A 16,927-nucleotide genomic window follows, 5' to 3' on the forward strand; every position below is an offset into this window, starting at 1 on the left:
CAGTTTAGGCCTGATCCAAGGGGTCCCAGACTGGAGAGGGTGCAGGCTGGGCTGAGGGACAACCCCCAGTGCACAAATTTTGTGCACCGGGCCTCTAGTCCTATCTAATAAAAGGGTAATATGCAAATTAACCATCACTCTGTCACAAAGATGGCAGCACCCATAGCCACAAGATGGCAGCACCCAGTCCTCTCAGCCCTGCTGGAGTCCCCCAGTCCGGGGGAGGGGAGCTGAAGTGGGCAGCATGAGTGGCCTGGTGGAATGCTTGCTTCATTGCCATGGTGATGAGGCAAGCGTTCCACACCGGCCACAGAGGGCCTCTGGGCAGCAAGGCAGCGGGTGTGGAGCAGCCAGGCCCCACAGAGAGCTACTGGCACATGGATTCGTGCGCAGGGCTACTAGTTTAAATATAAAAAGCAAAGCCTTTTTTGAAGTAACTTCAGAGAAATATTGCTCTTCCGTGACGTAGCTATCACTTTTATATATGTCACTTCACGAATATTTGAAGTTCTAATGAGACCCTATATCATATTCTTTTCTGTAAATCCAGTATTGAAAAAAGGTGGGGATGAAAAGTTGTCATTCTTTTTGTACTACTGTAATTGCATAATATCTCAGTTACAAAAAACTGATGCTTTGCCAAACTTCCAGAAAGCCCTAAATCACAAGGGTGAAGTCCTCTTTGTAGTAAAACCAGGACAGGTGCAAAATATGACTGTCAACTGGTATGTGTAATCTCCAAGTATTCCCAGAAATTTCTCTGTGTGTGTGTGTTTGTTTGTGTGCACACACACGTGTGCGTAAACCCAACAGTTACATTGGGGGAAGAGGCCTGGACAGCTCCTTCTTTATTTATGACTTTCCTGAAGTTGCACAAGGAGAAATTAGTTTATCCTAAGAAGCGCATAAATAGGTCAAAAAGAGAAAAGTCAAGACACTTTTCTAGGAAACCTCTATGTAGGCACCAAGTAGGCCTTATGTGTAGTATCACTAGGCAGCTGCCTTCCAGGCTCCAAAAATTCTAGGTACAGCCATCCTTTTGTCCCAAATCTCACACCCTATGGGAGTGCCATGCACAATACCCATCTTCCCTGCTCAGTGTTCCATTAGGGAACACGGTGAGGAGAGACTCCTACCTGAGTCTGAATCCTGGCTTCAGACCTACAAACTTGAGGGAGACAAGTTACTAAGCCCCTCAAAGCCTCAGATGCCTCATTTGTAAAAGGAGGATAATAATGGTATCTCCCTTGTGATGGTGGAGACTACACAGATAATCCCTTAGGATAGTTTCTGGCACTTAGTAAGAGCTCTATAAAGCTAAGCTGCTGTTATTATAATGTTTAATAGTATTATTACACAACTAGAAGAGGAATTAAAAGGCAAATATCCCTGGGAGAATAACACACTTATGTCACTCCTAAAGGGAGGATCCTGAGTGCTTAAAGTTGAAAAATCAGAAAAGAAGAGAAAGCTCAAAATAGGGGTAGGGCAGAGGAGAAAGACTTCTATGTAACTTCTTGTGCCACTTTTTTTACTTAGTAGTCCCTTCTTGTCTCACCTTCAAATTTAATAGAGTTTATACTGTCTTTTTCACTTTTCAATTTTTATAATTAGGTCCTTTCTAGTGTTTGACTCACCCTACCCCGTCTAGTCTGGGACAGCATCAAAAACATAGTAGGCTCCCAGAAATGTTTGTTGGATGATTGATTTTTACATTTTAAAAGCCAAAAACCTGGTATCTACTTCGGTTTAGTGGAAAAGCTAGTATTGTCTACTATAATCTATAATAATAAAAGCATAATATGCTAATTAGACCAGACGTCCTTCCGGACATCCTTCTGGATGACCTTCTGGATGAAGGCCAAGGCGGCCACCGCAGCAGGCGGGGGCCGAGGCAGAGGAAGCAGCCGAGCCCCTTGCAAAAATTTCGTGCATTGGGCCTCTAGTTGTACAATAAGTGCTTACCAAATGATTTTTAGAACACTGGTTAAAGTAGATGGCTAAATTTAAGATGAAATTTTCCCTTCTTTAAGAATAGTATGGGTATCCAGCCATTTAACCCCATAAAAAAAGCCTTGTACAATTCCTTGTACAATTTGTTCATTTAAAAGTGATATAAACATTTTTGCTTTTTAGTTGGGCGGTGTTCAATTTACCCCCAGGCCCAGTCCCACTTGATGGCTTGTGAAATCATAAGACTCTTACAACAATACAATTTAAACTTCAAGCCTCTGGAAAAATATTGAGGTCATTGAAAAGCTTGTAATTCTGTTTTTGATGCCTAAAGCTTCCTCGGGCAATGCTGTCTAGAATCTAGATATCACCCAGTAGGAAGTCCTTTGGTTGTGGAGCCCCTCCCTCAGTTTCTCTCCCCTCCCACAGTGCTCACCCTGCCCTTAGTGAAGTGCTGCAGTGTCTTTTCCCTGCGGCTGGGTTTTATTGGAGCTGCATATTTGTATATGATGGCTTGCACTGTGCAGACATACATTACTTTCTTGGTACACTAAGTGAAAGTCATGATCTTTTAAAAAAAAATCACACACATTTATGGTTCCATAATCTGGTGAATATACCAAAGATACCTATTTGTTCTTATTTTGATACTGAAAATAGAATAGATAGTATGATGAGGTCAGCTTCATTAATTTCATTTTTATAATAGTTAAATTTTCCTTACATAGCCTCCAGTTATCTCCTTGATACTTGGTAACAGCCATAACCCCATTTTTCATTTTTATTACCTACCAGTTAATTGCACTAATAGGTTTTGCTTTCATTTCTACATGATTTCATTAGACAAAGGGGCAAATGTTAACTCTTGCTGCTTTTTAGTTAGTAAGCATTTCAGGCTTTTAAAGCAGAGATTAACAAAGAAAATAGATTTTTAAAATTTTTATATAAATGTGCTTCTAGTCTCAAAAGTGCGGATTACTTCTAATTTTTACTCTTTTAGAAAAGAATGGGCTTATTTAGGACCAATAAATTGTGTCAGGTAAGGAATACTAATAACTAGAACTATATGGTAGACGGGGGGGTTTCCTTTTTTTAAAAAAAAAAAAAAGTGTTTTCAGCATTATTTATCAATTAATCTCAATCTTCTCAGTCCACAGACCACTTTCTTGTGCAATGTGAACTAACATGAGCTAATTTAAGTATTTAAGAAGGAATTTGTTTATTTAAAAGTGAAATAAACATTTTAATAAAGATGTTAGAAGACACTTGCTCATCTATAATAATAACAGCGTAATATGCTAATTAGACCAGGCGTCCTTCTGGACGTCCTTCCTTCCGGACAAAGCCACAGTGGGCGGGGGCCGAGGCAGAGGTGGCAGAGGCCCCTGGCCATGGCTGCAGGGCAGGGGCTGGGGCCAAGGCCCTTGCACAAATTTCGTGCATCGGGCCTCTAGTTTTTAATAATCAAATGTCTATTGAATGTCAATTGAATCTTTAAAAATAAGTTTGTCATATAATTGCTATGCCTCCAATAATTTTCCCAAGTATTCTATATATGAAATTATTATGATATATATATATATATATATAGTTTGATGACACTAAATTGAATCACTTACATGTATCACATTTTAGGATTTATGAGAATGTTTTAATTCATCTTGATTGTTTTATTCATCCTAAAAATTGGTGATTGAATAAAATTATTACCATTGATTTAGTTATACATATCTCATTATGAGAACTTACATTGCATTAATGGGAGGAAAATTTAAGTTAGTAAGTTTACATCATAGTTATTTTCATCTAACTTTTAGAATATTGTAAGAATAAGAATATGGTCAGATTTTTATGACTTTATAATTTTTAAAAAGGAGAGAGAGAGATCTAAAAACATTTTCTATGTTCTTGACAAGTCTGGACCTCACTGAAATTTCTCAGGTATTTGTAATTATGACATCAGATGGAAAATACACAAAATATAATCGAAACAGTTTCAGTTTCAAGGTATCAGATGATTTGGCAAATGGAGCATTCTTTTTTCTCCCACTTCAAGTTTTCTTTCAATTAAATCATGTTCCCCAATTGATGAATAAGAAATATAAGTATAGAATTCTGTGATAAGTAGCAGAGAAAGATAAAAGAGATTTAGGCAGGGAAAAAACAAGTGGATCTTTTCCTGAAATACTACCTATAAGAAAATAGAGAATCAGGTGGAAAGTGGAAACTATCTCTTCCAAGTGACAAACATGGAGGATGAAATTTTTATGACAGGTGATGAGGGTCAGGGTAAAAGGGCTGTTTATTTAGTTGATTTTATAGGTACAAGTAGGATTATATATATAAAGTACAGAAGCTAATTCTGGTTAGAGTTTCTTAAAGGAACTGCCTTAGTTGGCTTTTCAGGGAGTAGATGGCTGGGAACACATCTGCCTTTGTAATTGAATATATTCTGTTTTAAAGTATACCAGTATATATGTGTATATATGTATATGTATATATATTGTATATATATTGATTTCAGAGAGGAAGGGAGATAGATATAGATATCTATATCTATCAATATCTATCAGTGATGAGAGAAAATTATTGATCAGCTGCCTCCTGCATGCCCCATACCGGGGATTGAGCCTGCAACCTGGGCATGTGCCCTGACGGGGAATCGAACTGGGACCTCCTGGTTCATAGTTCAATGCTCAACCACTGAGCCATGTCGGCCAGGCATGCCTTTGTATTTGGAATGCTCAGCCACAATTCACCTGTCAGGACAGAGAGCTTTCTACCTTGGGAATATACATGGAAAATTTTAGGCTGATGCACAGATATGAGATTGGAGTAGGATAAATTTGTACCAGGAATTATTTTTTAAATTATGTAGGTTGATAATTTCAAAAATGTAAAGGGGACATTTATATTCAAGGGTCATGTCGGAGCTGTCAGCAAATATCTTGGTTTACTAAAAACTTAGGGCTAGAGTTTTGTAGCTGTATCTTTTGTCTGTGTTTCTATACTGTGGTATGGGAACAACTAGGATATGTGTATTTATTTCATATGATGAAAGTTTACATTTTTATTGTTGAGTAATAGGAAAGCATGTACATTAAAACTATGGTTTCATAATTATTACTGTGTTTTTTAAAAAGTCTATTTTACTTTGATTTAAAGAAAAAACTTGAATAATAACAAAATAGTACATGGATATGGCAAAAATAATGAAAGTGGCATGTGAAAACTAGTGTTTGAGAATATTCATATAGTTTTATTCCATGCAGTTTACGCATCACCAAATGTAGTTTTTAGAGCCTGGGAACAGAAAGTATCTCAATAAAATGCTTTCATTTTTTTAACTTTGCAAAACAATGTCGTTTTTTATTCTGTCAACATAGGTATGGTATTTTATTTTCCTGTCTAAACTAATTTTCTATTTCTGGTAACAATCAGAAAGTATAGTTTCATGTTTTAAAAATGGATAGATGAAACTTAACTGTGTGCACTTGTGTGCACTTAACTGTGTAAACTAAGAAAGTGAACATTGAGATTTTAATGCCCATGGATACTTGTTTTTTTATTCTCATTAAATAAAATTTAATATAATCAATTTTTGCCTTGAACATATCAAATCCCCAGATTTCCCAGTAATTCTATTTTACACTTAGTAGTTAAGCATAATCCTATAACACTTTTTTTCTTTTACTTTGTAAATTATTATACATAAAATGGACTTTGGGGGAGTGTGTATAGTTTTATGAATGTGAACACATGTATAAATTGTGTGACCACCACTGCAATCAGGTTACAGAATCGTTCTATTACTCCAGAAAACTCCCCTCTTTGAAATTTTAAGTGTCCCAAACCACATAACTGTTTTTATAGTAGCAATGCAGTCAGTAATCTCAAACTTGTAGCAAAAATGGGCTACTTTACTATTCAATAATTCTGTAATCCATCCTTCTTTCTAATGTACTTAAGTTTTTCTAGTTGCTAATTTTACATTTAGTTGATTTATACTCCTGACCAGGGATAGTCTTAATTTCTCCTTTCTACCAAATATCATCAACTAATCCAACCCTAAGCTCTAACCTCAGGAGATTTCCTAGATGAGGGTGTGTCAGTTTGTGTTACATCTGTTTATCAGTAATGCTTTGTTTATCATCTGCATTGTTGTTTGAACTGCCAGTTGTCCAATGTTAATGCTGGAGATTATTATCTGGAGTACACAAGAGAATCACTGCTGTGTCTCTCTTTTTATAGGCTCTGCAAATAGTGTTCTTTCTTTCTCCAAGTGTTTTTGTAGCTTTGTGCCATACTTTTGCTGTGGTTGAGTACTTTCATCAATGTATGTTTTTCTGAGTATGTATGGTATATGCAAACCAAAGGGAGGAAAGTCACACGTTATAAGTCAAAGACTTGCTCAATATGTAAACAAGGGTTGCATATTAACCTATCTGTTATGGGCATTTCCAGTAGAATGGATTTTATCTATAGTATATGAAAAGTAATAAATTATTTTAAAATAAAGATCAACATTTTCTAGGCTGTGAGACAAGCCTGTAACTTATGACTTTGCCATAAATCAAAATTTAAGAAACTGAAATATATCTGTAATTGTCATTGAGGCCATTTCAGACTATCGTAAGTATTATCACCTCATATAGGGAAAATATTAACCAGTTAATTTTAACTTTGACCTTTGGATTTTAAATATCCTTGTTTTATGATTCTTTAAAGTTTTTCAAGACTCCATATATGAATATGATTTCTCTGGATGTTGGATTCTCCTCTGATTTGTGCTATGATTTCAAACCAGTTTATTATTTTTGGTTTTGTTCAATTCCTGGAAACAGTACATTACTATTGAATGGGAGTCTTTATTATCCTTGTTTGGGAATGAAGATAAAGCCTTAAGGAATAATACAGCTATTTTTACTTGCTCACACTATTTTCTATCCTTTGAAGTTATAAAATGATTATTTTATCATTTGCTCTTCAGATGGATCCTGTGCAAAAAGCAGTTATTAACCACACGTTTGGAGTGTCCATTCCCCCAAAGAAGAAACAAGTTATTTCTTGTAATGTCTGTCAGCTTCGCTTTAATTCGGATGTGAGTATCACCTTTTCCCTGCTCTCTGTAGTCTGTCAAGCTGGAAGTCTGATTGTTCTGGGTATATACATCTCTTCATATTTACATATTGTCTAGCAGCCACTCCTCTTGGTGGCCCACTTACTTCAGTGTGCCAGATTTTCCAGGGATTTGGATTCAACACTAGAAACTTGAGCAATAGAGGGGCTAATATAAAAAAAAATCAAGGCTTTCTGTAGGTAATCAATCTAATCGATACCATTTTACACTTAACCTCACCAATTATGTTTACTTTTGAAAAATTCTTAAATAGCAGAAAATATTTTTTAAAGTTTACAATGCAATGAAGGTATGAAAAAAATGTAATACATGTTAAAGAAAATCAGTTATGTTTCATGTGTGTGTGCCAAATCATATTAAACACCCGAGAAAGTAATTTACTACATAATTTATATTTTCTCAGACATGAAAATATAGAAAAAGGTTAGTAAATTATTTTATCTAACCACTTTAATTATCCTGCTAAAAAAAGGATAACAAGAAAAAAGTACAAATTAATATTTATGAAAGTTGATTTTCAAATTAGACATAAAATAACATGAAATCAAAATAAATAATATTAGAATGTTTATAATGAAACCCAATTACCAAGTAAAGCCAATGACCAATGCAAATCTGAATCTGGAGATTCATATCTATGTGATATTTCTTAGTTACTCCACCCGAGAAGCCATTTTGTAAAATATTGTTATAGGATTTATGTTTATTGGAAATACTAAAATAATAAATACTCTATATACTATTATATAATTGCACTTATATAACTTTCTGAAAAGGAAAACTATGGAGACAGAAATCAGATCAGTAGGGACTGATGGTGGGGTTAGGGAATTGAATACAAAAGGGCATGAAAGAAGTTTTTAGGGTGTATGTCTTAATTGGTATGGTGATTATACAACTTTTTATTTCTCAAAACTCATAAAACTTAATACCTAAAAAGGAATTTTACTGTCTGTAAAATATAACTCAGTAAACCTGACTGGGAAAAAAATCAATGTGATAGGAATAGAAATATGTTGTAAATAGAAGAATAATTAATTATAGAGACATAACTACTGGAGATATATTAAAGTACAATATTACTATGGGACTTAAGGTGTAATAATTAAAGGACTTTTGCAAGAAAAGACAGAATAATGAATACTGAAATAGATCCAAGTATATTTAACAGCTTTGCATAGATATTTTACAAATGTCTACAGTCACATAGGGAAATTAAAATATCTGTAACTATATGAATATAAAATTAAAATATTCACTACTTAACTGACTCCTTACAAAAGGAAGGCCCACCTGAGGACATGCTTCATGTTTAGTCTTAGCATTCCCAGTGCAGCAATGCTAGATATTGAAAACATCTGATAATACAATGCAATAGATTGCAAAGTGAATCTATATAAATATTGCTAAAGAGGCCGACTTCCATGAAGTCTATGAACATCATGTTAGAGAACTGCTCGATACAAAGCCACTGACATTGAGGATATTAGAAAAGGTAACTTGATAAGAGAAAAATAACAAGGTTGATGACAGACTCTTCAAAACATAAGGCTTGACTATCAAGTGAATAATAGGGTCTTTGGGCAAGTATGAATCCCTTGAATTAAAACATAATAATAACAGCCTGACCGGTTTGGTTCAGTGGATAGAGCGTCGGCCTGGGGACTCAACGGTCCCGGGTTTGATTCCGGTCAAGGGCATATACCTCGGCAGCTGATTGATGTTTCTCTCTCATCGATGTTTCTAACTCTCTATCCTTCTCCCTTCCTCTCTGTAAAAAATCAATAAAATACATTTTTTTAAAAAAAAACATAATAATAACAACATATTTACATGGTTCAAAAAGCAAATTAATTTTAAGAGATACAATGAAAAATCTTGTTCCATCGCATTCCCCATCCTCCCATGTTCCATGCTGCTCCTGTCTATCTGTAACCACTTTAATATTTCTTGTATATATTTCCTGGGTCTGTTTATGGAAAGAAAACCAAGTATGAATATATACTCTTATTTCATCCCTTTTCTACATAAAAGGTAGTGTACTTTTCTTTGCCTTGCATTTTTTACATAAAAATATATCCTGGAAAATTTTCCCCTATCAAAACATAAAGAGCTTCCTCACAGGTTTCATACAGATATGCTAGGCCAGCAGTTCTCAACCTGTGGGTCGCGACCCCTTTGGGGGTTGAATGACCCTTTCACAGGGGTCGCCTAAGACCATCAGAAAACACATATATGATTACATATTGTTTTTGTGATTAATCACTATGCTTTAATTATGTTCAATTTGTAACAATGAAATTGGGGGTCACCACAACATGAGGAACTGTATTAAAGGGTCGTGGCATTAGGAAGGTTGAGAACCACTGTGCTAGGCAAAGATGTTTACATCCTCACCTCTGGAACCTTTTACTATGTAACCTTATATATCAGAGTGAAATTAAAGTAATAAATAAAATTAAGGTGCCAATCAGTTGACCATAAAATATTTTATCCTGGATTATCCTATGGGCCCAAGGGTCCTTAAATGTAGAAAAGGGAGGCAAAGGAAAAGGTTAGAGTGATATGATGTGAGGACAACTCTACTGGCCATTGTGGTCTTTGAAGGTGAATGAAGGGGCTACAAACCAAGGAATGTGGGCAGCCTTTAGAAGCTGGAAAATCAAGAAATTGATTTTTCCCTAGAACCTCCAAAGGAACATGATCCCTCAGAATTATTAAGATAATAAATTTGTGTTGTTTTAAGCCTGTAAGTTTGGGATCATTTGCTACAACAGCAACAGAAAACTAATACAGTAGTCTACATGTGGATGTTCCAGCTTATTTAACTAGTCCCTTATTGGTGGATACTTAAAGTCATTTTCAGTCTTTTGGAATTACATAAATTTTCATAGTCAACAAATGTCAGAGTGAGGACATAAATTCAGGTCTGTTGCTTCTAAATCCACAGCTTTTTCTATGTTATTATGTTGCCTCACATATTAACTTTGCTCATTTTCTTTGTATTTATTGAGCTTTTATTTTATGCCAAGTACCATACTGTTTTCCAGCAGCAAATTTACTAACAGTGTGAATGAAAGCATCTAACCTTATCAGATTCTCCCAGAACCTGTTCCAGATCTTCAGCTCTGTATTTTTTATTACCCTATACCAGGGGTCCTCAAACTTTTTAAACAGGGGGCCAGTTCACTGTCCCTCAGACCGTTGGAGGGCCGGACTATAGTTTAAAAAAAACTATGAACAAATTCCTATGCACACTGCACATATCTTATTTTGAAGTAAAAAAACAAAACGGGGACAAATACAATATTTGTATTTGCATGTGGCCCGGGGGCCATAGTTTGAGGACCCCTGCCCTATACATAGAGAGGCCACATGATGTAGAACTCTAAATTAAGAGTATTTGAATGTGATTTAAGTTCTAAGTTTTGACTTGATAAGTCACTTCACCACTGTGGGCCTCAGTTTCCTCTTCTGTGATATAACTTAAAATAGACTACTTGATCTTCAGAAGGACCTTTCCAGTCCATGATTAAAAATCATTTCCATGGCATTTCTGTTAGAAGAACAGGGTATAAACACCCTCATTTATGGGTGGGACAGTTAAGACCAAGAAAGAATGACTACAAGTTTTGGTTTTTGTTTGTGTCATGGGTTGGGTGTGGGGAGTAGATGAGGGCCAGTCTTCTTTCTACACCCCAGAATGGCTTTGGGAATAGGTGCACCTTTGACTTGAGATTCATTCCATGGCAGTAATTGTCTTTGTATTCACTAACAGGGACATGGACAAATGCACATGCATGAGCATGTGACCACCCCCTTCCTTGTCACCACTCAAAAGCTCTGTTGATAATAGAGAAAGAAATAACATTTCTGAGTCATACTTAGACTCTGGGTGGTAACATCACATAGTGTGGATGGCAAATTCACAAGTATCACATATACATGTTTTCTGTGTTTAGGAATGGTGCTGTAATCTGCGTAACTGAGCTCTGAAACAGCATTTTTTATTTGGGGGAGAGTGTATTATTTTATAATTACCCTATTTACATCTTAATGTAAGAATTAAGAAGATGCTCATCCTTATTTTCTTTAATAACATTTCTAAATCAGCCTGAGACTGAATTGCCTTCATTCTTCAGTGTAGAAAATATGGTTATTGAACAATCTGGAAGGCAGATTTACACAGTAAACAGACTGCATTCTGCATTTTCCCATTACCCATATAAAATGTACCAGGGCAGGATTCATGCATTAAAATTCAATGTGACCTAGTTTAAGTATCCCATAGTAGCCCCCTTTGTCCAGTTTTTATCATCTCAGTAGCACTCCACTGTTGGGAAGCAAAAGGCTACAGCTTTATTTACACAATACAGTGTTATGCAAATGAGCAAGCATTAATCACAAGCATTTCCCAAATGAATCTTTACAAATTAATACCATTAACTTTGCCAGGGGCAAGCAATTGCTTTTCAGAAATAATATGTCTTTCCAACTGAGTCCCAGACATTTGCACAAATGTGTACAGCACACGAATCCCTAGTTTCTTCTAGACAGCCTTCCCTCCCCGCACCCCCCACCCCCACCCCGAAACATGGCCTAAGCTGAGCACAGAATGAGGTTATCCTAAGCCTGAATGCGCCTTTCTAATGAAGGAATGAGTGTACTGCAACTATAGTAGGGTCATAAATTGATAAACCTAAATCTTAATCTTTACCCTTTAGCTGGAAAATAACATTTCTAGAGGTAAGCCTTTCCAGGAAAATACTTTTCTGTAGTTGGTTTTAAATAAGACTCAAAATTATTAGGTTTTTGTTTTTCATACAAAAATACTAGAAACTAGTCCCTAACATAGGCTTCTAAAATATTTTTGAGGCTAACATTTCTCTTTCTGGCTAGGTTGTAAATTGGCAATAATCTTTCCAAATAATTTCTAATTTGCATATGAATTTCAATTCCTTGGAGAATAGTAGCAGAAGGATAAAGGAAACTGATTCTTATATAGATTCTTACACAAAATTGAGCAATTTGACTCTCTTAAATGTTTGAAAACAGGGATGATCTTTTATTATTATTATTATTATTATTATTATTGTTATTGTTATTGCAAACAATTATAAATACCCTTAATACATGACTGGGTCCTTTATACTTTATAGGCAAATCAAGAAGAAAGCATAATGAGCTTTTAAATCAAGTTTTATATACTCTAATATAGGAACTGACCCTGAAATTTTGACAGTATTAATACCACAATTTATTAAACATGAGATGCAGTGTCCCTAATTGCTGACCCCACAGGCTTAATCAAATTTACAGTATTACCTTTCAGATGGCATTAGAAACTTCAAATCACTTGTAGTTCACATTTTCTTTTACTTTTTGGTTCCTCTAGGTCTTTAATGTTGTTGTGTTGTTCTCTTTCTTTGTTTTGGTTTTTGGTTATTCAGTATCTGTGGCTCTCATCTTAGCTCACTGTTCTTTTTGCTATGTTCTATTTCCTCACGTCTCAAGACAAGGAGATGACCTCATGCCATTTCATTGATTTATGTTAGACTGATTACACATGGACGAGAATCTCAAGGTTTGCTTAGAAGTTAAAGTGGCAAGGCGACCAACCATTTGTATGAACCTTCTATGGGTGACCTAAGTCTCCTATTCTTTACTTTAAATCTCTCTGAAATTTTGAATTTTAGAAAGTAAAACTATTCAGTGATCACCTTCAGTTCCCATGTGACTGCATTAGTGTGTAGTTGAATGTCTGCAATGCCAGTTCCCTCTGCATTTTGCATCTTTGTCATCTTAGCAGTTTTCATTTGGAAAAGGTTATTTAAGTATGCCCTCCTCGGTGTTTCTCTGTCTCTCATTTTTTTTTGTTCTAAACTTATGCCTACTTCCTGAGTTCTTTAAGCAGTTCAATACAAATAATACAAATTCTCTGTATTGTATAAACAAACTGGCCCATCCACCATCTGCTGTTTAAGAGGCATTGGTGCAGTTTCTGCTAGGGGCCCTGGCATTCTCTGTCATCCTGCAGAGAGCTCGGCGTCATGAGATTAGAGAGAAAGCCACAACTTTGGGTCCCATATCAATGTTCTTTCCCATGCTCTTGGCTGACCCTCCTTTTCCTTTGGCCACCATGCCTCCCTCACTCCACCTCTCCACCATCTGCCGTGAGGCAGCAAGTCCCTGCAGCAGCTGTGTTTCCTTCCCTGGGAAGTCAGAACGGCCGGAAAAGGGGAACCATTGGACGCCACATTTGAAGTTGTCCCTTGCAACCAAAGTAGGAGAGGCACTCAGCCACAGGGGCACCTCCTTGTGTTTCTGAAGGATCAGCTCTTCTAAGAGAGTCCATGTTTTGCTATTGGCTGCCTCATGCTTGCTTTTAACTCTAGAAATTCTGTCAATGAGTTATCAGTGTTTCTCTTTCCGTGTTAAACGTATTCTCTTTACTAGACCATCAGGTTGCTCCTTCTGTCTTCTCTACTTTCTCTTCCCTTCTCCTCTAGCTCTTTCTTAGATATTCATAGTGTCTTTATTACATTTTTTGTTTTTGGGCTTTGGGGTTTTTTAGGTTAATGACTAGATTCATTGCTTTAAATTCAAAGACACTTCCCTTGGTGGGGGAAAAAAACATATTAAGCATATTGTTTGAAACTCTAACACACTGTTTTAAAAAATGAGTTTATCTTATACTAGAGGCCTGATGCATGAAATTCGTGCAAGAATAAGCCTTCCTTCCCCCAGCTGCCAGCACCAGCTTCCCTCTGGCACCTGGGACCTGGGCTTCCCTTGCAGCCCCAGCTTCGTCCGGAAGGTTGTCCGGAAGGATGTCCAGTCTAATTAGCATATTATGTTTTTATTATTATAGATTTCCTGAATTTTCAGACACCACATTTGATAACTAATATGTCAAGGAAAACTCTGAATGTTTGTTTTCAATATTTGACCCTCCCTACATCACCCTATCAAATATGTTCAACAGATATCTCTCTACACATGTTCATCCTACAGATTACCTGTTGCCTCCTCTCATATGCAACACTGCCGGCCACCCATAAACATCTACTCTATTTCTCCTGAGGCCTTTGAGATAGAGAGTGGCTCCTTCAGGAGCCTCTCTAATAATTTATAATATATTTATATAATTTATATTAATTATATGTGTGCAATTATACATATATATGTAATTTGGTGGTTTGGGGATTATTTTAAGAATTGGTGCTGATAAAATGTGAGAGGCAGAGTTTTAAGAACACTGGTGCCTAGCCAGCCAGGTCTCACCTATGCTGATAGTGATCTCCCCTTCAGAAATGAAATGAGCCATGAAAGTGGGTCCTCACTGAAAAGTGAGTTGATGATGAAGGGGCTTGGAGAAAACCACAGTTAAACTGAATTCTGCAGCTGATGATTAAACAGAGAGATATCAACCACAGTGATACTAATCTCATTGGTGGGTTTGGAACTCCAGAGCGAGTTGTAAAGTTTATACCTACTGTTAAGCAACACAAATGATAAGATAAATGAATAATTTCATAAGTTTGAAAAACCAACTGCTTCTGTCAAGAAAAAAAGTATGGAAGAAAGAAGGAATCGATAGCATCAAATGGAAATCTAGAAAGTGATAGCATGCTTCTGTCAAACTTTTTACATTTTTCCCATAAATAAGACTATTTATATTGATTCTTAGGTATGGAAGGTAGTGAAGCAGATAGGAGGTAATTAAAAGCATAAATCTCAGGAGCTTGGGAAGGTAATTCTCTGCTTTGCAGACAGAGATGACAAAATGATGAACATTTTTTGCTTTGATGTGACAGAAATACAGCATGGTTACAGAGAGGAGGAACACACTGTGCTACAAGTTTTCTTCCGTAGCTGCTGTTTAACAAAGTTCTTAAACAGTTTAGTCATGTTTTTTGAAGCATATATTAGTTACTTATTAAATTTTAAAAAAACTTGCCTCCAAAGCAGTACTGTAATATTACAAAATTGTCAGTCTTTCTCAGCACTACCTTATTTGGCATGGACATTTGGATAATTTGTGGCTGGTTTTTAATTCATCACTGAAAGAGAAGATTAAGATAAAAGTGAAGTTTTTAAAAAAGTGAGCATTATGACTTATAAAGACTCACATAGATGTTTATATGAAAGTTAGGATGACCAGCCTAATATGATGTTGTAAAGAACAGTAAATGTGGATGTTACAAGGATAGTACCCAAACCCATCCCCACATATCAGGAAAATCATTAAGTGTGGTATCTACAATTCACCACCACTACTGCAAACTTTGGTATGTTTCCACTCAATATTGCTTTGCTGATCAAACATTAATAACACCTTTAAAAATACTATGGGTCTTTTTTTTCCTGTGTAAAATTTCTGTAGCTCTTTTAGGAGGAAGTAGATTATTGTTGAAAGTATTACATAAGTCTTCCTCTTCCCCCCATTTTTTTCAAGTCAGTTTTTTGGTGATTTTGTCATCTAAAAGTTATCTTGCCCCTTGGGGGTTAAGGAAAGACTGTTGAAAGCTTGTTGATTTTCCTCCTTTAATTAGTATGCACTGCTTTAGTTAAGATTGGTTGTGGAATCCTTAATAAGATAAAGTTTCATTCAATTTTTGTCGTTTAGGATTCTTTAGCTAAAAATTTATTCAACATATAATTAGATATCAGGTAGGATTTCTAGGCTGAACACCTATAGGTTTCCTAAATGACTAGTTGCTGATTTAAAGCTTATATTCAGACTTTATTAGACTTGTTTGGTTTCCCATAGATTGTATTTTATTCTAATGCTTGAGTGAACAATTGACTATAATTGTCATAACTTTTACAACCCCCCAAAAAGGTATTACTTATGTAAGACAGAAGCAAAACAAAATATAAAACCTACATGCAACAAAAAGTAATCTTGTCTATTCCATTGCTTTCAAGCAAGTAGTTAGTTGAATACAGTACAGAACAATCTGAAAAAGACGTACGTTTAGCTACTTTCATCTCTCAGGAAGTTCTTTGAAATATTGACAGCATTTGCCCTGGAGGCCAGAGAACTATAGATATAGTGGGTCAGCTTAAAGAGCAGTTTTTTTGGAAAACCTAACTGGCCATAAGAAACTTAATGATACATCACTGGGGTGGGAGTGTAAGGATAGCATATGAGGAAGTATTTATTACTCTTGTCAATTTTTAAAATTTCAAGCTAGGAAGACTTTGTAGAAAAATAGTTTTACAGGTTAATAGGAGTTCTTCAAGGAGAGTAAAGAAGCAGTGAACTTGATCAGAGACAGAAGAGTGTCAAAATAGTTCCTGCCAAGAAAGGAAAATTCAAGAAATATAAGACAAGTTCCCTACTCTCACAGACCTAATTACCTAGGGAAACAAAACTAATGCACATAGAAACACTGCTGAACTGTATGATGTTAACTATAGGGTAATATAAATTGAGGAAAGAAGACAGCACACAAGCTAGAAGAATAATTGCAAGTGGAAAGCTAGCCTTTGATGGGTGCCTGTTCTTCCAGGCTCCACTAGACACTCGCCACCTATCTCTGTAGTTCCAGAGGCCCATGGAGGAGGTGAAACCAGGGGAGAGGCTTGAGAGATGATCAGGATTTGAAGGAGAGGATATTATTAAATATTAGAGCTAAAATAGATAGGGTTTCATTAAGGATGTTGTCCATGAACAGGCTGCAGGAGGGGTCCATGAGCTTCCCCAAATCATTTGCTTATCTGCATACGTGATACCATGGTCACTTAAGATGATCTCTTAAGGTGATTGACTCTTCCCTTCTCACAAAGTGTATGTTCCACAGCTTCCACTGTAACATTGGCAGGATT

The 16,927-nt window shown here is 36.0% G+C and overlaps 1 protein-coding gene across 3 annotated transcripts in view; it reads left to right on the forward strand.

Moving 5' to 3' along the window:
- LOC102430467 (zinc finger protein 385B) overlaps positions 1-16,927 on the forward strand; it is a 174,905-nt gene that overhangs the window by 117,228 nt on the left and 40,750 nt on the right. For all 3 annotated transcript variants that reach the window (XM_023744421.1, XM_006083048.3, XM_006083051.3), the window contains exon 3: positions 6,944-7,054. In XM_023744421.1, coding sequence (XP_023600189.1) covers positions 6,944-7,054 — 111 coding nt within the window. The remainder of the gene's footprint in view (positions 1-6,943; positions 7,055-16,927) is intronic.

Source organism: Myotis lucifugus, unplaced genomic scaffold (assembly GCF_000147115.1).
Source record: "Myotis lucifugus unplaced genomic scaffold, Myoluc2.0 scaffold_5, whole genome shotgun sequence".
Taxonomy (NCBI): domain Eukaryota; kingdom Metazoa; phylum Chordata; class Mammalia; order Chiroptera; family Vespertilionidae; genus Myotis; species Myotis lucifugus.